The sequence below is a fragment of the Arvicola amphibius genome, chromosome X, assembly GCF_903992535.2.
Source record: "Arvicola amphibius chromosome X, mArvAmp1.2, whole genome shotgun sequence".
In the NCBI taxonomy this organism is placed as follows: Eukaryota; Metazoa; Chordata; class Mammalia; order Rodentia; family Cricetidae; genus Arvicola; species Arvicola amphibius.
This window is the reverse complement of record NC_052065.1, coordinates 53,105,211-53,131,225: the sequence shown is the minus strand read 5'-3', so window position 1 is coordinate 53,131,225 and position 26,015 is coordinate 53,105,211. Positions and strand designations below refer to the sequence as shown.

Sequence of the window (26,015 nt, the reverse complement as noted above, 5' to 3'; positions counted from 1 at the left end):
ACAGTGTGGGCCAGGAACACACCTGCGGATTCTGGGGTGGTGTATACTGTAATTCTTTGATTGGGGTAGTGAACACACTAGGAAAAATTGGGGGGAGGAAGTGAAGAAATGAACACAGAGGTACAAGACAAAGGCGAATGAGACTTCTCTTATATCTTAGCAACATTTAGATGGAATCAAACTTCAGTGCAGTCCACTCTGCTTAGATGAGGCTTTGATTTAGCTCCCAATCTCGATTGCGCGACGCAGTCTCCTGTGAGAACACTGAGGTGTCTTCTTAAACAACAAACCTATTTTTAGTGGTGGAGCCACTCTTTGTAGCCGTGTCTGCATGGGACTGATAACCAATTACTATCTTTGGACGAAGTCCTAACCTTTCCTTGTATACCCTCCCTATGTGTGTGACTGCGTCTCTGTTTTCACACTTAGTAGTCCATATTGCTCTCTTATCACATTTAGCTCTAACACTGACAACAGCTCCACATACATCATCCCTGTAGTCATCAAAAGATTCTCCAGTAAGGCACAACAGTGTCTCTAGCCAAAAGCGATCGAGGTCACTTCGTCTCTGCTGCTTGTTCAATATGATTAGCCATCGACCACCCCGTTTGTTCTTCTCATCATCCCACATAGGCTCAATACCATCCTTAAAAAGTGAGTAGTCACAGCCAGGCATTAAATTACTAGACAACTGGATATGGTTGTATAGAGCCCAATGGTATCAAACTTAGAGATCAATCAAAGGTTTGCTTGCCAAGTTTGCTTTTATCATTTTTAAAAAACCAGAGTGCCCACCTGTTCTGGAGAGGGTGTTTGATATAGTGCTCTGGGTTGGCCACCTCCTGACTGGATTCTGTTTTCTCCTCTTCTGCAGGTGGGGGATTAGAAGTAGGGGTGGTTTCCGGTTCCACAGTCACCATCTTAGATCAATCTGATCGCACCAGGGGGACATTTCTTGTATCTACATTGAGAGTCCCTTTGAGTTCTGTATGGTCGTGGACCAGTTCTATAAGAGTAGAGAAAACAGAGTTTAATTTGGGTTAAATTTTCAGACGTTTAGATTCCCTAAAGGTGGAGCAATGGCAGGGCAGCAGGAACAGCTGAGCAAGCACACATCTCAAAGGAGAAGCGGGAAGCAGGGAGCATACTGGTAAAGGCAGGAGTCTTTTGGAACCTCAAGCCTTGCCTGCAGGGACACAGCGCCTCCCACAAGGGAAGACATCTGTGATGGCTAGCTTTGTGTGAACTGGAAACAAGCTTGTGTCTCCTCAGTGGAGGAAACCTCAACTGAGGAAATCCCTTCACAGGATCAGAAGCAAGCCAGAAGGGCTTTTTCTTAGTTACTGATTGATATGGAGAGGGCAGTCCATTGTGGGTGGTACCAACCCTGGGAAGGTGGTCCTGAGTTCTATATAAAAACAGACTGAACAAACCACATTGAATAAGCCAGTAAGCATCATGCCTTCATGGCCTGAAAACTTCCTCAAGGTCCTTAGCCTGTTAGTGTTCCTGTCCAGACTTCCTGTGATGCTCCAGTGTGATAAAGAAGTCAAGAGTCAATACATACTTTCCATCTCAAGTTGCTGTGAGTCATGGTACTTTATCACTGCACCAGTAACTCCAGCTAAGACAGAATTTGATTCCAGGGTCAGAGAGTTGGGTGTTCCTGCAAATGTCCTGACCATGCTATTTGTGTGAAGATTGAGGAAGTACTTTGGAATCTTGGGCTAGAAAAGCCATTGAGTGTTGAGTGTTCAGGGGACAGTTGTGTAGGGTCTTGGTAAAAAAGAACTTTGAGAGGAGTGGAGACAATGGCGGCCTGGCTTGTGACCTTTCTGAGGGAAGTTTGAGAGTCCCTTAAAGAATCTCTCTGGACCCTTGTGTTTCTTTCCATCAAGCATCCATGGTTCTGGTCAGCTGACACAGTGAAGTCAGCTGTGGTTTTCAAAAAAAAAAAAAAAGAATAGAGCAGCATCATTCAGGGGACATGTCTGGTCAATACACAGAAGTTGTTTTCCAAAGCGTGTCAAGGTTGTACTTCATGCTGGCAGCCAACCTAGGTCATATGGAGTAGTCTCCCAGATGGGAGTGGTTGTTAATGCATGAAGGGGTCATGAAGAGCAGCTGAGGCTTGGCACCGTGAGAGGCCAGAAGTGGCCATTGGAAGGTGCAGCCTCAGTAGCTGTTGAAACCAAGGACTGAAGGAGTCATGCAGAGAAGTTGAGACTTGGCACCATGGACAGAGTGCAGGAGTGCTCTTGGGGAAAGTACAGCTCAGTTACAGAAATGGACCCCAGAATTTTGGAGATTCCAGTCTCACATGATGTTTGCTAAGGACAGCAAAAGGCACAGAGAAGGTCTGAGCATGCGAGACAATCCCTGTGTGCTGTGGCAAGCCATGATGGAGCTCTGAAAGTCCTCATTGAACCCAGAAGCCTGACACTGAGATATCTATTGTTGGGGTTTACTTTTGATTTGTGTAGGGTGTGGCCGTGCCCTGATTCTTCCCTATTGGAAGAAAAAATTCTTTAACTTATTGTGATATTACAGGAGACCCACAGACTGAACATTTACAGAAACTTGATTTTAGAGACATTTATAATATGTTAGGGGATTTGGACTTTAAATGCTTGACTGTTTAAAGACTGTGGGACATTTATAACTTAGATTCTTATATTGTGATGCTGGTGTTAATGTATGATCCTGGGATGAACAGAAAATTGTATGTTACCTATGATCAGTAATGTGTTTGTGTATCAACTTGGCAAGCGATTAGTTCTGAGGCTTAGTTTTTGTCAAGCTTAGTTTTGGCATAAACTAGAGTTATCTTAGGGTCTGGAAATCTGAATTCAGAAAGGGTTCTTTAAGCTCAGGCTGTAGACAGGCCTGTACCATATTTTATTAATTAGTGATTGATGGGGAGGATGCAGCCCACTGTGGGTTGTGCCAACCAAGACCAGGTGGTCCTAGGTTTAAATGGAAGACTGAGTATGCCATGCGGAGCAAATCTGTAGGAGCACTTCTCAATGGCATGTGTATCAGCACCTCCTCCAGGCTCCTGGCTGTCCTTTTTGTGTTCCTGCCCTGAATACCTTACATCAGTGGTTCTCAGCTTTCCTAGTGCTGTGACCCTTTAATGTATTTCCTCATTTTGTGGTGACTCCCAACACAAAACTCTTTTATGGCAATTTCATAACTGTAATCTAGCTACTGTCATGTATTTGATATGCAGAAAATCTTATATGATGGGGTAGCTGACCAATCCCTTGTCTGAGACGCGTGACCCCTCCAGGGCACAAAATACCTTTAAAAGATCCTTGTTTTGGTTTTTTGCTCTCCTGGTTCCCTGTTCTTCATTGGAACTCTGGGTCTGTAAGTTTCTCCCATTTTCTCCTTTTATTAAAGCTGAGTATTTCATATAAGCCCATTTTGGTTATTTCCCATTGCAGGCCGACCATGCCCGCTACACTTACATGTGACTCCTGTGGGGAGTCATGACACAGAGGATGAGAACCACTCCCTTAGATAATGAAATGAATTTTGAAATAGTAAGCAAAATAAACCTTCCCTCTCCAAGTTGCTATTCATCATGGTATCTAGTTACAGCAGTAGCAACCCTAACTAAGACAACTACCAAGTCCTCTCAAAACAGCTTCACCAAGCTGGGAAGCAGATGCTGAAACATATTAGCCTACAGGTGTCATTCTCGCTCCAACCAGCACATCCCACGCCCTGGTCCTATGGGCTCCTGGCCACATCATAATGCAAAATGCACTTTGTTCAACTTCAAATGTCCACCTAGTTTTTCCCAATCTCAACAATGTTTAAAAGAAGAGTCTGTTGTGGAACATTGCTTTAACTATATAAAGTTATGTACATTTGCTTATGTTACAGAATATTACGTTAACTGTGTAAGGTGGGTTCCGTTTCATTATGCAGCATTTGTTTAATTTTGTAAACATGTGTTACACTTTTTATGCTGCGTTAATTAACCACGTAGAGGTGTGTTGCTTTCCCTGTCTAAGATACATGATTGCTCTAATAAAAAGCTGAATGCTATAGCCAGGCAGAGGAGGGATAGGCGGTGCCTGCAGCAAGAGAGAAGGATTAGGAGGTGGAGTCTGTGCTAGGGGAGAATTAAAGGAGAGGTCAAAGGAGAAAGAGAGGGAGACTGGGGGCCAGCCAGGCAGCCGCCAACTACCCAGATATGGAGGAAGCTCTCGAAGAAGGACCCACAGAACTAGATAAAGGTCAAAAGCCCCGAGGCAAGATGTAGTTGGGGAGAATAAGGTCCCAATGAGTTATAAGATAGAGAGGGATAAGCTAAGCTAAGGCTGAGCATTCAGAACTAATATCTCCATGTCATGATTTGGGATTTGCTTGGTGCCCACCCCCCAAAACTTTACAAGCGTCTATTATGAGACTCAAGGCAGTGTCTTTTATTGTAAGCACTGTGCAACTCATAAAGCCAATTATAATCCTCCAAAATATAATGCACAGAATATACATTACCATTTTGAAGGGAGGAATGACAATATAGTTAGGACATACTGAAGTAGAGCAAGCCTGAAACTCTTCAGGGCAAAGTGCAAATCCTGTATCTCTGTGTATGATATTGGGGGCCTTACATGGCTATACTGACTTTGGCTGTTTTACTCCTTTGGATTTTTGGGGAGGGTTCGTCACCCAGATCCCAAATAAATCACACATGAAGTATTATTTTTTCTTATAAATGCCTGACCTTAGCTTGGTTTGTTTCTAGTCAGCATTTCCTATCTTAAATTATAACATGTATTTTGCCCCTGTGCCTTTTCCTTTTCTTCTGCATGTCTTTCCTTTTTGCTTTGCAGCTGGCTGGGTGGCTGGCCCTTGATGTCCTCCTCTCCTCCTTCTTTCTTGCTCCTCCTCCCCCAGATTTCTCCTTCTATTTTTACTCTCTGTCTGCTAGCAGAGCCTATCTTTTCCCCTGCCTTGCTATTAGCCATTCAGTTCTTTATCGGACCATCAGGTGTTTTAGACAGGCACAGTAACACAGCTTCCCAGGGTGAAACAAATAGAACATAAAAAGAAGAAACACACCCTGGTGTGTGCCAGAGCAGGGTGGCTGCTATGGCCAGCCACCGGAGAGGAAGAATGATTCAGTGGGGATACTGGAGCAGGTAATGGGGCGGGAGCTAAAGAGTAAGCGGAGAGAGGTGGCAAGGCAGTAGGAAGTAAAGGAGCAGAAGTATCTGCCTCTTGAGGTTGGGAAGATGTGGATCCCTTAGCGTGGTCAGGAGCAGTAGGTAAAGGAACCAGCATGGCAAAAGGAGTAGGAGCTAAAGGGACAAGCGTAGAATCTCGGGTTGCAGGAGCTAAAGAGACAGGGGTAGAAGCTGGGGTTGAAGTGACAGGAGTAGGAACTGGGGTTGAAGGAGTGACAGCAGGGGCTGAAGGGACAGGAGTAGGAACTGTGGCTGAAGGAGTTCTGGCAGGGGCTGAAGGGACAGGAGTAGGAACCGTGGCTGAAGGAGTTCTGGTTGGGGCTGAAGGGACAGGAGTAGGAACAGTGGGGATGCGGTTAGCTGCCTGCTGAGGCCGAAAAGGCAGGTGTTAGTTAGCTGGGTCCAGAGTGGAAGTAGAGGGTTCTTCCAGTACAGATGGCATAGCTAGGAACATGTGAGCAGGTGAACAGCTTGCAATGACAGAGGGCTTAGGCTCAGAGCCTAAATAGTAAAACGTTTGGATGTAGGGAAACTCCTTCCATTTGCCTGTGCACTGACAGAGGTTAGAAAGTTCCCATGAAATATCAGGATCAAAGGGGCCCTTAGGCAGCCACTTTAGATTTCCATCTAAATGGTATAGGAGGCCATTTTATTTAAAACAAAAATGGACAAATGTTGGAATCTGTAGGTACGACATTAAGGCCTGGAGTTTTAGAACCTCTAAAAGGCATCCTGGCGGGGGGTGGGGGGGGGATGAGCGCCTGGATAGATGGGTTTGGATGGCTTGCTTCCCATCGTTGAGACCGTGAAAATACATGAAACAGCGACACCACAAGGCCCACAGTGAGACGTCTCTCGACTATGGGTGGGGTGTGAATCAGCGTGTCACAAGACCTGTGGGAGGGCATCCCCTTGCCATGGGTGGGATGGTAAGGCCTGTGTAGATCCAGTCAGGATGACTCGGAACACAGAGAGCCCAGAGGCTACTCCAAGTGGCCTCTCATGGCCAGGAAAAAAAAGGGAAAAATGGAAAATAAAACAGAAAGAAGGATCTGAGGGACCCTGGGCCTTCAGTCATGGATGGATTGGCCATGGGCCATTCCAAACACAATTTCCACTGAGGGAAGCAATCCACAGATGAATGCCAGCGAAGGGAGCAACCTTAGCCTTAAAGACCGTGGTTGGGGGGTAGTCCCCCAGTTTCTAGGAACACCAGAAGGTTGCTGGAGCTCAACGGTCAATTACTCATGTTTGGAGAAATGGCACAGCTAACATGGCAGAGCTGCTTGTGCCTCTGAGCCATAGCACACAATGACCACCTTTTAGGCACACAGGGAGTCTAGTTGCCATCAAACAAATCATAGCACTTTACTGCAAACGCTCCATTCAAAGACTCTGTCTCCTGCAGGGGCCAGATCGCGATGGAGGCACAGCCCAGAAACTGGTATTTCAAAACCGCCACTTTTTAGACCTGATCGCGCAGCCTACCCAGGCAGGAAGAGCTGAGCCACAGGCATGGTCTCAGCTACTTTGTTCCCGACCCCGAGTGGGCCCAGAAATGCTCCAAAGCCGGAGTTTGCACCGTGGCAGGGCCCAGGAAGCCATGTTTTAAAATGATTCAGCTTTTTTCAGCCGTTATTGCTGAAACAGGAAATCTCTCTAGGGCACGTCCTAGCAAACAGCAAAAAGCTGTGTTAAACTCTCTCTCCCTTTATTTAAAGCCCTCTCAGGTTTTAAAGTGGATTTAGTCACCACGTTGTGCGCCAATCTGTAGATGGAGCAACAGGGCTGCTTCCTGCCACTCGACTAACTTTACACCTGAAATAATTACACGAAATCTGTATTCATTTAAACACTGCCTGGCCCATTAGTTTCAGCCTCTCATTGGCTAATTCTTATATCTTGCTTTAAACCATATTTAGTAATCTGTGTAGGACCACGAGGTGGTCACTTACCAGGAGAGATCTTAGCCTGCATCTGTCTTGGAGAGGAGAGACATGGTGACTGCCTGAGACGTCTGCCTGACTCTGCTTTCGTTCTCCCACATTTCTGTTCTGTCTACTTCACCTACCTATGTTCTGACCTGTCAGCCCAAGCAGTTTTCTTTATTAATTAACCAATGAAAGCAACAGATAGATAGAAAACACTCGCACATCAATTGTCATTAAAAGCAGAAGGCTTTGTGACTAACAGACTCACTTGTGTGTCATCTTGGAGACTCCCGGGGTTCTTTTCCCAGCATCCCTCAGCATTTGCCTAAGTACACTTGCATCCACACAAACACCAGTCATATCCACATTGCTCTCAGGTCAGCCATTAAAATAGGTACTGGATGAGGGGCCTGTTTGCAACCTGGAGTATAAATAGTTCTGAAGGTAGCCGGTCAGTCGTGGACCAGACTTTTAATAACAGAACTCAGGTGGCAGACGCAGATGGATCTTTGTGAGTCCGAGGCTATCCTCATCTACAGAGAGAGTTTCTGGAGAGGCTCCAGGTACACAGAGAACCCCTGTCTTAAACAACCAAATAAAATATTTCTGAATATTATGGTCTCCCAGTAGCAAGAGTGGAGTGTAGAGATTCTCTGGATCAGTTCTCTCTTGAGAACAAAAGTTCCTGGGATGACAGGAGCTGACCTTGAACCTTCTGCAAGCCTTCCTACTGATTAGAATTTCTGTAATAGTGGAGAGCTTGGGACACTGCAGCTCAGAGCTCAACCACACTTTGTCTTGGGATATCTTTATCCCCCATGGTAGACATTCACAGACCAGTCCTGTGCCTGACCTCACACCCTGTGACTGGCGGGTGACTTGGAAATGTACTAATAAACCAAAGGGTGGAGCAAGTTATTGGCTTCCAGTGTCACTAGATGGCATCTCAGGCCCACAGTGCAGATTTCCCCACTTTGCTGCAATCTGCGGACTTATTTCTTCCAACGTATTTCAAAATAATAGCTTGACTCTTGACTAGATTTTATTCTAGTATTACAAAAACATGATGAGATAGTGGCCACGTTGGAACATGGAATTCAAGGTAACCCAAATTTGAGATCAAAGGATAAAATCACTCATATGTGGGTGCAGAATAAACTAGAGCCTGTTGCCTTGGAGGTGAGAGTTGTGTTTCTCTATGGAGTGGCTTCTCTACCAGCCTCAGTGGTAGAGTTAGGGAGTAGCCTCTTTTCTTTATTTTTTTTAATGAACTTTCCTTAAAAATGAACTATACTTCAGAATCACGATAGCTTCAGTTGTATGTATCTGTTTATTGTAATGTATATTATCTACATTCTGAGTCACATTTCCCAAATATTTGTTGACATTCTATGAATATATTTTCCCTTCACTGTTAGCAGTGAACAGCTCAGACTTATAGCCCTGCTTTCCACTATGAGGATTAGGAGTAGCTTCCCTCAGCTATGAACTCCATGTGCATCCATATCTGATCTTGAGGGAAAACTCGGGAGTAGCCCTGACCCTGGGACAGTGACTGAGTCATGAGCAGATAATGCAAATAACCCTGGATGAGGCCATACTCAAATGAACTAAGTGGTCAGATTTCCCGTTTAAAAGCTCCCACCAACTCAGTGGACAATCTGTCTCCTTCCCAAATGTGTCTTCTTCCCTTGGCCGTCTCTCTTGTTAGACCTTGGGTCAGTACTTTTGCTTTTGCCATGTTCAATTCAGACCAAGGCACAATATTCTGAGTTGAGAGGTAGTGGTGAGAAGCAAATTTCTCACCCTGATCTGCCCTGCTCTGGAGAATTTGGAGGAGCTGGGGAAAGATGTTCACTGAAGTCAACTTGTTTAGACAGGAAGACCTTCTGCCTGAATGCCTGTGACAGATGGGTGGAACACCTGTAGCTCTAGGGGCAATCTAGGCAGCTTTTCTAGTGACAAAGGTGACCCTCTGGCTTCCCAAACCTCTTGCCTTAGGGCGTGCTTTCTGATTTGACCAAGAGCACACACCTCACTTCTCAGAGAACAAGGAACTGGAATGACAAAGTGAGGTCCAAGACCAAATGAGGATGCCTGACCATTGCTTGTAGTCAAGGAGGGGTGAGGCTGTTATTAAAGACAACAGTCAACTGCCTAGAAGGTGGATAGGGAAGTAGAAAAACTGTGATTAACGAGTTGCACCCCCCCCATCTCTATTGAATGAAAACCTAGTTTGTTATCTTCCCCAACTCTTGCCACTATATCCTGGCCCAGACCTCTGACAGTGACCTCTTCTTCCACCAGAGGCCAGGGTAGTATCCTGAATCCCAGGTAAGATTGCCCCCCACCATGCCCATTCTTGAGAACCTTATTGCAATTGCCCTTCCTCTCCTTGTCACCATATCCAGGCCCACACCTCTGTTGGAAGGCTTCCACCCCATCAAAGACCAGGCCATCTTCTTGGAAACCAAGTAAGCCACCCCCATTTCCCTAACGACGTGTTCGCAACATGACTGTTCCCCTCACCTAGTGAACAGGTCCTGGCCCACACCTCCGCTGGAAGCCCCTCTTTCACCAGAGGCCAGGCCAGCATCCTCAATAAGATTGCTCTTCACATAGACTCCTCTGGCTGAGCCTAAAACTTATTATCCTTCCTCTTTTTATCAGAATATTCCTGTCTGTATCTCTGGAGGAAGCCTTTCTCTCCATTAGAGGCCAGGTTAGAATTCTGATACCCAGAGACCAGATCAGAATCCTGAACCTCAGTGTTTTAGGGTTTCCATTGCTCTGAAGAGACACCAAGACCACAGCGACTTCCACAAATAAAAACATCTAATGCAGAGGATCACTCATACATTCAGAGGTTCAGTCCACTATCATCATGACAAGCAGCCTGAAACCATGCAGGCAGAGTGGGTGCTGGAGGTGTAGTTGAGAATCCTATGTCCTGTAGGCAACAGGAAGTCATCTGAGACACTTGGCCATATCCTGAGCATAGAAAACCTCAACGCCCACCCCATATTGATGTGTTTTCTTCATCAAGGCCGTGCTTACTCCAACAAAGACACACCTCCTAATACTGCTACTCCCTGTGAGATTATGGGGACCAATTACATTTAGACTACCACATTCCATTGCCTGACCCCATAAATGCAACAATATCATAATGCTAAATTCATTTAGTCCAAACTGAAAAATCTCCAGAGTCTATCACAGTCTCAACAATGTTTTAAGTTCCAAAGTTTCTTCTTTTTTTTTTGTTATTATTTAAGACCTTTATTAACAGGTGCTTGCAGTTTGTTGATTTTTTTTTGAAAAAATCAAGTTGTAAACTTTTTATTACAAATTAAAAATGAAGTTCTTAAAAATCTTAACTTGACCAGATATGAAACAATTTAAAAACCATTAAAGGTGTATTGAGAAAAACCAGACCTTTTTTTTTAAAAAAACCACATTTGTCATTACCAAAAAGAGACATCTTTAGGTAAAAATAATAAAAACCCCATGCTGCATAGATAATGCAGATAGTTCTAGCGTATCTGGTCAACGGGCAAAAAGCAAGCACTTAAGGTCTTCAGCTCCAATCTTTGTTCATTTCTTATTGCTGGAATTTCATATTCGTTTCTTCTTGTTGGATGACCAAACCGGATGATGGTAGAGAGCCGGCATTTACTCAGCCCCGCCCTGCTCAGCCTCGGGAGTGGACGAATTCTCAGCTGGTGGATCGGCTGCTTTTGTCTCTTTGCCATCTTGTGGTTTAGGGTTCTCTGGGCGTCTGCGTCGGTAATTGAAGTTGCGGCGATACCGACGTTGAGGTGGCTGCTGACCTTGGGTCTCGTCTCCTTGATTTTCTTTGTCCTCTTCATTGCCGTCCTCTCTAGGCTGTCTTTGGCGAGGAGGGCCCCTGCGAAATCGTGGTCTGTAACCCCGATACATATTCTGTCTCACTGGTCTACCTTGCTCTCCTGCACCCTGGTTGTCAGCACCCTCCATCACTTCTCCTTGCACAGGAGGGTTGGAATACTGTGGTCGACGCCCATAGGGTCTCTGCAAATAGTAAGGTGGGAACCTTCGCCTGCGATACCGCCGGCGTTGTTGGGCTTGGCCTTCAGGAGCGCTTTCCGATCCCTCGTTCTTTTCCCCACTCTCACTGTTCTGGTAATTCTGCTGGTAATTACGTGGAGGACCCCTACGACGTGGGTAGCGTCTATAATGGTTACGGTCTGCTGCGTATTTACTGCCTTGAACTGGAACTCCACCAGGGCCTGTAACATTTGCTGCCTCCGCACCCTTTTCTCCTTCAACAACATCAAACTCCACAGTCTCTCCATCTCCTACACTGCGAAGGTACTTCCTGGGATTATTCTTCTTTATGGCAGTCTGGTGTACAAATACATCTTCCTTGGTGTCATTCCTGTTGATGAAACCGTATCCGTTCCTTACATTGAACCATTTTACTGTTCCCGCCGACCTTCTTGTCCCCGCCGGCGGTGCCGCCGATGTGAGGCCGCCCGGGCCGCCACTCCCCGCGCCGCTGCCTGTGGAGCCGGGCTTGGTGTCGGCGGCGCTGAGGGCGGCGGCAGGAGCGGCGGGCGGCTGCTGGGTCTCGGCCTCGCTGCTCATGGTGGCGGTGGTGGTGACTGGGGCCGGCGGCGACGGCTGCGGCTCCTCCCGTGGTGTGATGGTGACTACGCCAGCGGCGGCGGTGGGGCTCTCAGGGCTCTCTGGGGTCCGCTCTCCGCTCCCGCTACCGATCGAACTCCCAAAGTTTCTTCTGAGATTCATGCAAACTCTTAATTTTAATCCCTTACACGTTCAAAATAAACAGATCACATCCTTCCAACAGGTAATGGCACATGACAGACATTACCATTCCAAAACATAGGGAAGGGAGTATAGTGAGGGCATACTAGACTATTGAAAGACTGACAGCCAGCTGGGCAAACTACAAACTCTGCATCTCCATGCCTGATGTCAAAGCACTCCTCAGATCTCCTACACTGTTCAGCTTTGCTGACTTCAATAGACTTCTTTCTCTTGGGCTGGTTCCACTCCCTGTTAGCAGCTTTCCTGGGCAGGTATCCCATGGCTCTCACATCTCTAAAACATTGTGTCTTCAAGGCAACCCAGGCTTCAATTCCACAGCTTTACACAGTAGTCTCTCTAGGCCTCCATTCAGGGACATCCCTAACACATGCCTGGCCTCAGTACCTTTCTTTAGGCATCGAGGCAAATTCTATCGACTGTTTCTTCTAGGCTTAATTCTAAAGTCAGTACCTCCTTGCTGAAGCTGCCAAATTCTTCTGCTTACTTGGGTAGAACATGGTCCATCATTCAACTACATCTTCATCAACTTTCTCTCCATTGCTGCATAAACTCGGCTATCCTAAAAGTTGATCCATAGACCAGGCCGTCCTGAAACTCATATCCACCAGCCACTGTCTTCCCAGTACTAGAATTAGAGGTGTGCGCCATCACACCTGGCTCAAAATGTTCTTAATTCCTTTTCCCAAGTTGGAAACTTAGCTTTGTGGGATCTGTCCCTGTTGTTCCCACTCTATATTCCATTTCTTAAGCCATTTATCTTGAACACAGAACTTAGCAGTATTCCTCTTTCTGGTGCTCTTTTTCTCCTCAGATATTGGCATTTTGTAATTTACTCAATCTCTTTATAAATCTTCTTTAGAGTTGCCACTAATGACCACATGGCAAGTCTATACTAGACTGTTTTGAGATGGCTTTTGTTTATGGGATTAATTTCAAAGAGCCTCACGCCAATTCTTTGGACAAGGGCAAAATGTACCCGTTTCATTCACCAATATTCCAAGGATGATCCTAGGCAATATACTCAAATTCTTGTCCTCTGACATCTCTTGAGGGAGCACCTAATACTTTGAATAACTCTAGCACCTCTGCCTTCCATTCTCCTGCTAGTATGGCCCATTAAGCAGCACTTAAAGTATTCCATGATTCCATAACCCAAAGTATCATAGTGCAAATTCTTCTAAATATAATCATTGTCAGCACTATCACAGCAATACCCCAGTCCCTGGTGTTCACCTGGAACCTCAAGCTCACTCTTGCATGATCCAGAAAGTTTGCTTCCTATCTCTTTCTCCAAAGCCCACCCTCTCTGAGATTCTGCAACAAAGAATGTGTCCAAAAGCCCAATTCTTTATTCTTGGTGACTCAGGCAAGATTTCCCACTAGCAGCCCAAATCCCCACCTCAGGATTCAGCTTTTGACTGTACTTGGGCACAAACCCTGCTTGAGCGAACATGCCATCATTCCTCATCCATAACCTCTAAAGTTTTCCTGCTTTCATTAGTCAGCACAGCTTCTCCATCCTAGATCTCTGGGACAGAGAAGTCTCAGGTGTTACGTTGTTCAAATAAATCTGATGTTTTCTTTATTCAATTTGGGTTCATCTGGCTCATTTTACTGATGGAGAAACATATTATAGGGACAGAAAATGTATTATCAAGTACCGCCTTCAATCTTAGGGTTTTTATTGCTGTGAGGAGACACTATGACGATGGCAGCTCATATAGAGGAAAACATTTAATTGAGGGGTACAGCACATAATTTCACAAATCCAAGCGATTATCATCATGGTGGGAAGCATGGTGGGGTGCAGGCAGACATGGTGCTGGCGGAGTAGCTGAGACTCCTGCATCTTGCAGATAACAGTAAGTTGACAGAGAAATTGGGTGGTATCCTGAGGATAGAAAACCTCAAAGCCCACCCCACAGTGACAAACTGGCCATAGACACTCTAACAAATCCACCTCGTCTATTCATACCATTCCCATGAGATTATGCGGGCCAATTACATTAAAACTCTTTTACCCACAGATCAGGCCCACTCCTTCAAAACCAGGTAGAAACACCCTACCCCACCAGAAGCCCAGGGCACTATGTCACCACCAGAGCCCAGCCATTCCAGTATAACATATGCTGAATATTCCAACACAGCCTCAGCAAAAGAAATGATCTTTTTGAATTAGTATTTAAGACCTTTATTTAGAGATGTTTGCAGTTTGTTGACATAATTTAAAGAACATTAACGGTGTATTGAGAGAAAACAAATTAAAAAAACCAACATATTTGTTAGGTAAGACATGCTACATAGTTAATGCTGATATTTCTATTGTATCCTGTCAACAGTCCAAAAGAAAGCACTTGATGTTCATTCCTTATTGTGGGTATGTCATCTCCATTTCTCCTTGATGTCCAGGCCACGTGATGGTATAGATGGTAACCCAGCATTTACTCAGTCATGCCTTGCTTGGCCTTTGCTGCAGACATATTCTTATCTGGTGGATCTGATGCTTTTGATATCTCTTTCCCACCCGGTGGCTTGGGGTTCTCTGGGCGTCTTCATTGGTGATTGATGTCATAGGGATGCTGATGTCGAGGTGGCTGCTGACCTTCGGTCTCCTCTCCTTGATTTTCCTCATAGTGTTCATTGCTGTCCTCTCTGGGCTGTCTTTGGCGAGGAGGGCCCCTGCGGAACTGTGTTCTGTAATTACGATACATATCCGGTCTAACTGGTACACTTCGCCCGTTTGTACCATGGTGGCCAGCACCCTCCATCACTTGTCTTTGCTGGTCTTGTTGAGCTTGGCCTTCATGAGTGCATTCTGATTGCTCCTTCTTACCCCCACTCTCGGTATTTCTGTAATATTTCTGGGAATTGCGTGGACGACCGCTACGACCTGGATAGCATCTATACTGGTTATGCTCTGAAGCATGTTTACTGCCTTGAACAGGCACTCCACCAGGGCCCATAACATTTGCAGCCTCTGCACCCTTTTCCCCTTCAACAATATCAAACTCCACAGACTCTCCGTCTCCTACACTGCGAAGGTGCTTCTTGGTGGCATATTTCTTTATGGCAGACTTGTGTACAAATATGTCTTCTTTGGTGTCATTTCTGTTGATGAAACCGTAACCCTTCTTTACATTGAACCATTTCACTGTCCCCAAAACCTTCCTTGCTATGAGCGTCTTCTCCCTGACGGCCGGCACTTCCGATGTGAGACTGCCTGGGATGTCACTGTCTGTGCTGCTGCTCATAGAGTCAGGCTTGGTGTCGGCAGCACTGAGGATTGCACCAGGGGCATCAGCTGGCTGCTGGGTCTTGGCCTCACTGTTCATGGCTGTTGTTGTGTTGACTCCAGTCTGCATGGACGGCTGTGTCTCCTCCAGTGGTGTATTGGTGACTAGGTCAGCAGCCTCGGTGGTGCTCTCAGGGCTCTCTGGGGCCAGCTGTCCATTCCCGGTGTCCATCGACCTCAAGAAAATAATCTTAGTACCAACTTTGTGAGGAGTATAGAGGTCCTTAAAGAGAGAAGAAAGGTATTCTTAAACAAACCAAGGAAAAGACAACCACAAAATTAGAGGTTATCAGCAAATCCCTTAAAAAAGGTCAAGAAATTCATTAAAAGCAAACAAACAAACAGATGATAGAAACTATTCAAGACATAAAAATTGGAATAGAAGCAATAAAAAAACACAAGCTGAGGGAATTCTGAAAATGGAAAATCTGGGTAAATAAATAAGGAACAACACAACAGAATACTAGGACGAAGGGAAGTGAGGCAACCTCCACGAAGCAGTTGCCATGACTCTCCTCTCTGAGATGGATGCAGGCTAGAATCTTCCCAATAAGCCACCCCTCATGGTGCTACACAGATTACTAAATATGGGTTAAAGCAAGATGTGAGAATTAGCTAATAAGAAGCTGAAACTAATGGGCCAGGGAGTGTGTAACGAATACAATTGGTGTGTTGTTATTTCAGGGCATAAGGTAGCCAGGCGGCCGGAAGCCAGGGTGGCGGGAATACAGCCTGCTGCTCCCACCACCAAAGAGGAAATGGGTTTATCAGTCCAAAAATGTTAAATCTAAACCATTCCTAATACAAAACATCATGAACATCTGTCACATCATGAGAAAAACAAACCTAAGAGTAATAGGTATCAAAGGAGAAGGTTGACAGCCCCCAAACTCAGAGAATATATTGTACAGAATCATAGAAAATTTCCCTGACCTAAAGTAGGATTTGTCTATAAAAATACAAGTAGCTTTCTAAACAACAAAAGGATGGATCAGAAAAGAATGTCCCCACTCTACCTAATAGACAAACACTAAAGTTGCAGAATAAAGAACAAATACTAAAAGCTGCAAGGGAAAAAGACCAAGAAAAAATGTAAAGGCAGATATATAAGAATCCCACCAACTTCTCAACGGAGACTTTAAAAGCCAGAATGATCTGGAAAGAATTCTTGCAGACAATAAGAGACTACCAATACCAGCACAGACTAATAAACCCAGAAAAACTTTCATAGATGGAGCAAATACAACATTTCATGAGGAAGTCAAATTTAAACAATTAAATCTAGAAACCCAGTCCTACAGATGGTGCTGAAGGAAAACTCCAACCCAAGGAAGTTAATGACACCCATGTAAACATGGGTAATAGAAAATCTCACACTGTCATAATCCACAGAAGGGTATATGGACACACAGACACACACACACACACACACACACACACACACACACACACACACACACTCCACCATGCCCAGCACCAGCAACATAAGAACAGGAAGAAACAGTCAGTCATCATTAATATTTCTCTACATCAGTGTACCTAATTTGTCGATATAAGAAACACTGGCTAATAGAATGGATGCTATATGAGGAGACATCATTCTGCTGCGTACTAGAAACCAACGTCAACATCAAAAGTAGATATTGCCTCAGAATAAAGGGTTGGGAAAAGCTTTTCCCATCAAATTGGCCTAACAAGTAAGCAGGTGTAGCTATCCTAATAGCTCACGAAATAGACTTCAAAGAAAAATTAATGAAAAGAGATGGTGAAGGATATTTCATATGCATTAAAGGAAAAATCAACCAGAATGACAGTTCAGTTCTGAACATATCTGCCTCAAATGAAGGGCTCCTACATTTGTAAAAGAACATTACTAAAGTTTAAATCACACATCAAATAGTGGGAAATTTCAACAGTCCACTCTCAACAATGGACAGGTCTTTCAGACAGAAACTAAGGAGAGAAATAATGGAACTAACAGATGTTATGACTCAAATGCACCTACTGGATATCTACAGAACATTTCACCTGAACTCAAAAGTATATTCCTTCTTCTCAGCACCTCATTGAGCTTTCTCTAAAACTTATCACAGGCTTGCTCACAAAGCAGGTCTCAACAGATACAAGAAATCTGAAGTTACCCGTGTAACCTATCAGACCATCATGGCTTAAAGTTGGGTTTCAACAACAACAGAAACAATAGAAAACCCGCAAACTCAGAGAAACTGAACACCTCACCACTGAATTATCACCCAGTCAATGAAGAAATAAGAATGAAATGAAAGACTTCCTAGAATTCAATGATAATGAATGTAAAACTTACCCAAATTCATGGGACACAGTGAACGTGGGCTAAGAGCACTAAGTGACTGCTTAAAGAAATGAGAGAATTCTCATACCAGTGACTTCATAGTACACATGAAAATTCTAGAACAAAAAAGCAACCACACCCAAGAGGAGTAGACAGCAGGAAATATTCAAAGTCAGGCTGAAATAAACAGTATGGAAACAAAGAAGGCAATGTAAAGAATCAATTAAACAAAAATTTGATTCTTTGAGAAAATTAACAATAAAGACAAACCCTTATCTGTACTAACTAAAAGACACAGAGAAAATATCCACATTAACAAAATCAAAACAGAGTCATAAAAACAGAAACTAAGGAAATCCAAAGAAGCATTAGGTCGTTATTTAAAAACTTTACTACACAGAATTTGAAAATCTGAAAGAAATAGATAATATTCTCTATGTAAACAACATACCAACTTTCAGTCACCATCAGATAATAAATTCAAACAGACCTAGAATAGAAGGAATAGAAGCAGCACTTAAAAATCTACCAACCAAAAAGTGCCCAGGGCAAGATGGTTTCAGCACAGAAATCTATCAGATTTTTTATTTATTTTATTATTATTATTATTAAAAATTACAGCCTTCTCCCCACCTCCCATTTCCCTCCCCCTCCCTCCTCTCCCCTGCCCCTCCCTCTCCAGTCCAAGGAGCAGTCAGGATTCTCTGCCCTGCAGGAAGTCCAAGGTCCAACCCACTCCATCCAGGTCCAGGAAGGTGAACATCCAAACAGACTAGGCCCCTCCAAAGCCAGTACATGCAGTAGGATCAAAACCCAGTTCCATTGTCCTTGGCTTCTCAGTCAGCCCTGGTTGTCCGCCACATTCAGAGAATCCGGTTTGATCCCATGCTTTTTCAGTCCCAGTGGAGCTGGCTTTGGTGAGCTCCCATTAGACCAGCCCCACCATCTCAGTGGGTGCACTCAGTCCTCATGGTCCTGACTTCCTTGCTCATGTTCTCCCTCCTTCAGCTCCACATTTGGGCCTTGGGAGCTCAGTTTTGAGCTCCAATGTGGGTCCCTGTCTCTATCTCCATCCATCGCCAGATGAAGCTTCTATGGGTGATATGCAAGATATTCATCAGTATGGCTATTTAAAGGAAAGCTAAAACCAATACTCCTCAAATTATTTCAAAAATAAAAACAAAAGAAGTATCTCCATATTCATTTTAAGAGATCATTGTCACAGTTACACACAAACCACACGAAGACTCAACAAAAAAAGTATTACAGACAAATGTTCTTCATGATCATAGATGAAAATTACTCAATTAAGTGCTTGCAAAGAGAATCTATAAAACATCAAAAAAACATCATTCACCATGAACAAGTGGGCTTCATCCCAGAGATGCAGGGATGGCTGGACATATGAAAATCTATCAATTTAATCCATCATATAAGAACCTGAAAGAATAGAAGAATCACACAATAATCTCATTTGATTTTGAAAAGAGCATTGGACAAAATCAAACATCTATAGTGTTATTTTATTTACGTTTTAATAAATAAAACTTGCCTAAATTTCATAAGTTCAAAAGTAAGCCATTGAGATGTCAGGTTTTGGTGGCACACATCTTTAATTCAAGGACTTGAGAGACAGAGGTAGAAAAATCCCTGTGGGTTCAAGTCTACCCTGAGTTACAAAAGATCAATCCAGAAACAAACCCAGGTGGTGGGGGCCTACACCTTTAATCCCGGTACAAAGGATTCACATGCCTTCAACCCTACCACTAGAGGGAATATAAAATGAGATGAGGGAAAGGTTTAGTCTGTTCAGGCTGAGCTTGCCCAGCCTTGGTAAAGGTTAAGACTTCATTGGAGGCTTGGCTGCTTTGATTTTTCCATTGTTCTGGTTGAGACCCAATATCTGTCTCTGGGTTTTTATTATTTGTGCTACAAACACCCTGTCACGAGAAAAGTCTTAGAGAGGTCAGGAATACAAGTGTCATGCCTAACCAAAATAAATACAGTATACAGCTAGCCGATAGCCAGCATCCAATTAAATGGAGAGAAACTCAAGACAGCTCCACTAAAATCAGGAACAAGACAAAGCTGTGCACTCTTTCTTATCTATTCAATATACTGCTTGAAGTTCTAACTAGACCAATAAGACAACTAAATGCATACAAATTCAAAAGGAAGAAGTCAACACATGGCTACTTGCAGATTATAGAATATTCTATACAGTCTTCCCCCAAACTTTAAGAAGGTACCTCCTACAGCTGATAAACACCCTTAGTGAAGTGGCTGGATACAAGATTAACTCAAAAATATCAGTAACCTTCCCATATACAAAGATACATGGGTCGAGAAAGAACTCAGTGAATAAAGACCCTTTGCAATAGTCAGAAATAATATAAAATATCTTGGGATAACTATAATTAAGCAAGTAAAAGACCTGTATGACATGAACTTCAAATCATTGATGAAATATTTTCGAGAACATTTCAGAAGGTTAATAAATGTCCCATGCTCATGGATCGTTAGGATTAACATAGTATAATGGCCATCTTAGCAAAGAGAAATCTATAGATTCAATGCTCCCTCCATTATAATCTCCACACAATTCTTACAGAACTTGAAATTACAACACTCATTGATATATGGAAAAAACAAAAATACCGAGGTTAACATAAACAATCATGAACAATAAAAGAACGTCTGGAGATATCAACATCCCTGCCTTCAATCTCTACAACAGAGCTATGGTAACAATAGAAACCACATGGTATTGGCATAAAAACAGAGAGATCATTCAGTGGAACCTAAATTTACCCAAGTGTAAATCTACACATCTATGGAAATGTGATTTTCAAAAACAAAACCAAAATTATTCAAGGGAAAAAGAGAAGCCTCTTTAAGAAATGTTGCTGATGTAACAAGATACGTGCATGTAAAATAATGCAAAATCGATATATATATCTCACTATGCATAAATCTCAACCCCAAGTGGACTAAAACTCAAACTGAATCCAGATACACGGATCCTGATGGAAGAGAGATTGGGGAAGTAGCCTTGAGTGCATTGGCACAGGAGACTACTTCCTGAAAAGTACACCAGTAGAGCAGACGCTAGGATCAACAATTACTAAATGGAACCTAATGAAACTGAAAAGCTTCTGTAAGGCAAAGGACACTATCAATATAACAAAACGACATCCTACAAATGGGGAAAAAAATCTTCACTATGCCCAAATCTCAGAGTGCTGTTGTCCAAAATACAGAAAGAACTTTAGGAACCAGATGTGAAAATACAAATAATCCATTTTAAAAATGGGGTACACATCTAAGAAGAGAATTCTCAACAAAAAAGTGATAACTTGCTTAGGATCACTAAGAAATGTTCAACATCTTTAGCCATCAGTGAGATGCAAGTCAAAACTGCTGAGAGATTTCACCGTGTACCTGTCAGAATGGCTAATGTCAAAATCACAAGGGACAGCTCAGAGAGGTTAGGATGTGGAGCACATGCAACAATCCTCCAAGGTTGATGGGACTACAAGCCTGTACAGGCAGTAAGGAAGTCAATATGACAGTTTCTTTAAAAATCTTGGGAATTGATCTATCTCAACGTCCAGTTATACCATTCTTGGCCAAATACCCAAAGGATGTTCAATCCTACCACCAGGACTCTTGATCAATTATGTTCCTAGCAGCTTTATCTGTAATAGCTAGAACCAGGAAACAACATAGATGTCCCTCAACTGAAGAATGAGTTTTATACAGTGGAATATTACTCATCTGTCATAAACAATTGAATCAGAAAATTTAAAGACAAATGGAGGGAACTTTATTGAGCTATTCCAAACTCAGAAAGACAATGGGGGGATGAGTTATTTATAAGCTGATATTAACTCTGAAAGATAACCATGCTACAAGCTATAGACTCAAACAGGCTTAGTTACAAGGAGGGCTCAAGGGGAGGGGTACTCTGATCTCCCTGGGAAGGGGAAATAGAACATATTTCATGGGTAAACTGGGGGCACATAGGAATGGGAACAAGCGTGATCAGGGAGGGGAGGGACTTGGGAGAGAGTACTGAAATAGCATACTAAAAAGGCGAGTAGATTCTGGGTCAGGTAGAAACTTGGTGCAAACTCACATAAATCTACAAGGATTTCCCCAGCTACTGCTCTTATCATTAGCAGATACATAACCTGAACATCTCCTGTGATCAGGCAAGACTAACAGTGTTGGGATCAGGCAACAGTCTATTTACATAATATTTGACCTACAGTCTTTCCTGCCCATAAGATGTGCTAGGCTAAAGGTGACACAGAGATCGTAGGAGTGACCAACAAATGACTGCATCAGCCTTAGACCCATGCCACGAGAGTGAGTCCACCCTGACTTTTCCTACAGCATTAGGACCCAGACACTGGATGACCCAGAGACCTAGGCTGGAACCAAACACGACTGGAGGAAAGAAATGTCAGTGTGATGATGCCTAAGGATGTTCTGCCCTGCTCACAGATTGGTGCCTAGCTCAGTAGTCATCAGACAGGCTTCCTGCAGCAGCTGTGGAAACAGAAGCAGAGATTCCCAGTCAAACGTTAGACTGAGCTCAGGGAATAATGCTGAAGAGAAGGTAGAGGACTGTAGAGACAGAAGGGTCAAGGACATCCCAAGAAAATCTACAGCATCAAGTAACCTGAGCTCATAGGTTTTCCAGAGACCAAACTGACAGTTAGGGAGCCTGCATGGGACTGACGTAAGCACTCTGCATATATGTGGCAGTTGTGTAGCTTGGTTTTCTTGTCTCTGACTCTTTTGCTGGCTTTTGGGACCCTACTCCTCCTACTGATTTGCTTTGCCCATTCTTAATACAAGGCGCGGTTCTTGGTTTTACTGCAACTTGAAATGGCATATTTGTCGATATCCATGGGAGGCCTGAGATTTTCTGAATAGAAGAGGAAGAGTGGGTAGGAGGTGGGCAGGAGGGAGGTGAGTGTGGGGGAGGGGTTGTTAGGAGAGTAGGGGTATGGATCTATGTATAATAACTAAATATTTCTAAAAATTGATAAATGAATAAAATAAATGAAGAAGGAATGGGACACAGTTAAAAACACTTTGGCCATAAAACATTTATGGAAACCTGGAGGGTAATGTGTCACATACAGGCACCCGAGAAAGCATACTCGTCGCTTAGAGGAAGCATCTAGACTGTGTTTGGTTTGATTTTTGTAGTGTTGAAATCGCCAGGTTTTCAAAAACTGCAGCTAGTTCCTAGAAAGAAAGATGGAAGGGTCTCTTCAACTTATCTGCATCCTCCATAGGAGTGTGGTGACCCTGACACATAAAGCTGCCAGATCTATGCCCTAGCTATGAATCCTCGGCTAGAGGCATGTAGATTATAAGTGTGGGGGACACAAAACGGCAATGGGTTGTTTCTGCTGCCTTGGTTTGCAAGTTCAAGAAGGAGACATGGGACAGTCAGGTTGTTCCTGTAAAGATGCCATGACTAGTGGAATCCTCCCCATCCGTGCCTCATGGGCAACTCGTGAATTCATTGCCCCACAGATGTGACTTCCTCATTCAACAATTGCATGGTGGGAGCATAGAGTTCAGAAAAACCTGATTCTGTATCTGTTTGGTTCTGTCTAGGGAGATTGGCTGATCGAATACCCAGTAGTGACTGAAACCCTGGAACTGTCCTAAAGACTTGCTCTTGGTTGAATTTCATATTTCATATATTCAAATCACCACTGCCTGAGAGACAGCTGTACCAGGCAGCAGAGGAAAGCAGCATTTAAAGGATAAACCCCTTCCCATGGTACAGTCTGGCATGAAGTTCCTACCATCTAAAGAATGCAGAACAACATAAATTCAAAGTGAGAGAACAGACAACAGCCTCTTCATTTCTTCAACCTGTCCCTATCATTGTAACAGGAAAGCAAAACAAAACCAGGAGTATCCAAGGATCGGTTGTGCAGAAATATTAAAAAGAGAGAATGAAAAAGGACTAAAAAGAAAAAACTTGCAACAGGAGCGAAAGAATCCCAAGAAGGTAAATAATTCTCTTTTTCCTTCAGGGAAAAAACACGCTGGAGATACAATGGAGAAAAAGCAGGCTTCAAGAAGCAGTGTAGCCTGCATCCAGCTTCCACCCCATGCAAGTTGGCTCTTGGCCTCCAGCTGTTGCATCTGCTTCCTGCAACATCTTTTCTAGCCTTGGAAATCTATCCCTCGGGTCCTATGTGGGATTGCCTTCCCACGTTTTCCATGGGCTACTGCAAAATCACAGGAACTTTCCTAGTCTAGCTGTTCAAAGGGCCACTTGCATTTGTTTCCTAGCTAGTGTTTGAGGTAAATGGCCGGGAAAACTCTTTTCAAACCTGTAACTTTAGCATGTGCAACAATGTATCATAATGAAACAAAACAAAGCTGAAAAACTAAAAGCAAACAGGAGACCATAGGATTCATCTGTCTCTTCCTTGGTTTGACATGAAATGGGTGAGGTGATCTCCTGAAGGATCAGTGGCACCGTGGAGTTTTGTGGGTGCCACCATTATGGTTCACTGCATGTGTTTGCGTTAATCTTGATGGCAGTGGAGTACTTGACATTAGCTATGATCATGGTGTCACTAACCTATATGGTGCCATTGCATATTCTTGTCTCCATTGTGACGTCATGGCCAATCAAGACCTAGCCGAATAACATGGTGGCCTTCATGTTGATGAGCTCTCCATCACGATGGTGAGACTCCATGGTTATTGTCATCTTGGTGAGCTCTGCTCAATGATAAAACGAGCCCAGTTCCCCATAAGGACACACGGTCCTGCGGGAGTCACACATCTGACAGAATAATTGTGGACAGTCATTCCCTTTCCTTAGCATGGATAGAGGAGGGGATGTTCCTTGGTACTAGGTATCCTATCCATTTGGATGCAAATAAGACAGTCAAGAAGGAGGAAGTAATTTCAGGGTTTCAAGTCAAGGAAGGTGTGTCCTCATGTCTTGCCACCCAAATTTTAACTGTCACCGCTACAGAATGTCATGTGCCTTATTTTGACCTTGTTTCATCTCCTGGACAGCCTGTTTCTGGGAAAGAACATGAAGGAATAGGCAGGAATGGGGAGGTGTGCTAACTGCCCACAGCTGGGGCTGTTGCTCTTGGCACGAATGGAGAACCTGAAAGAGAACTGTTGTGGAATTATCCTTCCATAAACTGCCAGTTTATGTTGCTCTCATTGGTCGATAATAAAAGCTGATTATCGTCTATAGGAAGGGAGAATAAGGCTAGGCAGGAAAAGCAAACTGAAAATACAGAAAAGGTGGAGTCAGGGAGAGAGAGATGCAAGCCATCTGGCAGAGGAACAAGATGTGTTAGAGAACAGGTAAAGCCATGAAGACAAGTGGCAAAATGTACACCCATAGAAATGGGTTAGATTAAGTTTTAGGAGCTAGTTAGTAATAAGCTTGAACTATGGGCCAAACATTCTATAATTAATGTAAGCTTTTGTGTGTTTATTTGGGACCTGGTGTTCAGAACAAGAAGACAGCTCTGCCTCTGCTTCCAGAGAACATTATCTTGGCCCCATGCTGTCCCCGTCAAGCACATTGTACACTATGACCAGAGAAATCTGTGCCCTCCATGTTGGCTGGAATCTATGACCTTTAGAAGCAAACTTGTAAAGAGTTAAGCTAATTTTAAAGCCTAAATATCTCTCTGTGGCTCTTTGACTCAGCTTGAAGAGCAAGTGCCTGTGCCCATGTGGTGATTTGGAATAGTAAGCAAGATAATTCTTCCCTCACCTAGGTGCCATTGATCATGGTGTCTAGTTACAGCAGTAGCAAACCTAACTAAGACAACTTCCAAGTCCTCCCTAAATAGCTCCACAAATTTGGGAAGCAGATGCTGAAACATATTAGCCTACAGGTGTCGTTCTCGCACCAACCAGCACATCCCACGCCCTGGTCCTATGGGCTCCTGGCCACATCATAATGCAAAATGCACTTTGTTCAACTTCAAATGTCCACCTAGTCTTTCCCAATCTCAACAATGTTTAAAAGAAGAGTCTGTTGTGGAACATTGCTTTAACTATATAAAGTTATGTACATTTGCTTATGTTACAGAATATTACGTTAACTGTGTAAGATGGGTTCCGTTTCATTATGCAGCATTTGTTTAATTTTGTAAACATGTGTTACACTTTTTATGCTGCGTTAATTAACCACGTAGAGGTGTGTTGCTTTCCCTGTCTAAGGTACATGATTGCTCTAATAAAAAGCTGAATGCTATAGCCAGGCAGAGGAGGGATAGGCGGTGCCTGCAGCAAGAGAGAAGGATTAGGAGGTGGAGTCTGTGCTAGGGGAGGATTAAAGGAGAGGTCAAAGGAGAAAGAGAGGGAGACTGGGGGCCAGCCAGGCAGCCGCCAACTACCCAGATATGGAGGAAGCTCTCGAAGAA

The 26,015-nt window shown here is 43.7% G+C and overlaps 2 protein-coding genes and 1 pseudogene across 2 annotated transcripts; all 3 read right to left on the bottom strand.

Moving 5' to 3' along the window:
• Window positions 1-277: 277 nt before the first annotated feature.
• On the bottom strand, window positions 278-920 carry LOC119805487 (annotated as a pseudogene).
• Window positions 921-10,807: 9,887 nt separating this feature from the next.
• LOC119805068 (Y-box-binding protein 1-like) lies at window positions 10,808-11,761 on the bottom strand. Its single transcript, XM_038316871.1, has one exon. The coding sequence runs from the start codon at window positions 11,759-11,761 to the stop codon at window positions 10,808-10,810; it is 954 nt and encodes a 317-aa protein (XP_038172799.1).
• Window positions 11,762-14,517: 2,756 nt separating this feature from the next.
• Window positions 14,518-15,297, bottom strand: LOC119805231 (Y-box-binding protein 1-like). The gene has a single exon (XM_038317146.1). It carries the CDS (start codon window positions 15,295-15,297, stop codon window positions 14,518-14,520), a length of 780 nt encoding a protein of 259 aa, XP_038173074.1.
• Window positions 15,298-26,015: the final 10,718 nt, after the last annotated feature.

Bases quoted from the DNA above. Each gene is read 5' to 3' on its own strand.
- LOC119805068 (XM_038316871.1), bottom strand. From the start codon at position 11,761: ATGAGCAGCGAGGCCGAGACCCAGCAGCCGCCCGCCGCTCCTGCCGCC.
- LOC119805231 (XM_038317146.1), bottom strand. From the start codon at position 15,297: ATGAACAGTGAGGCCAAGACCCAGCAGCCAGCTGATGCCCCTGGTGCA.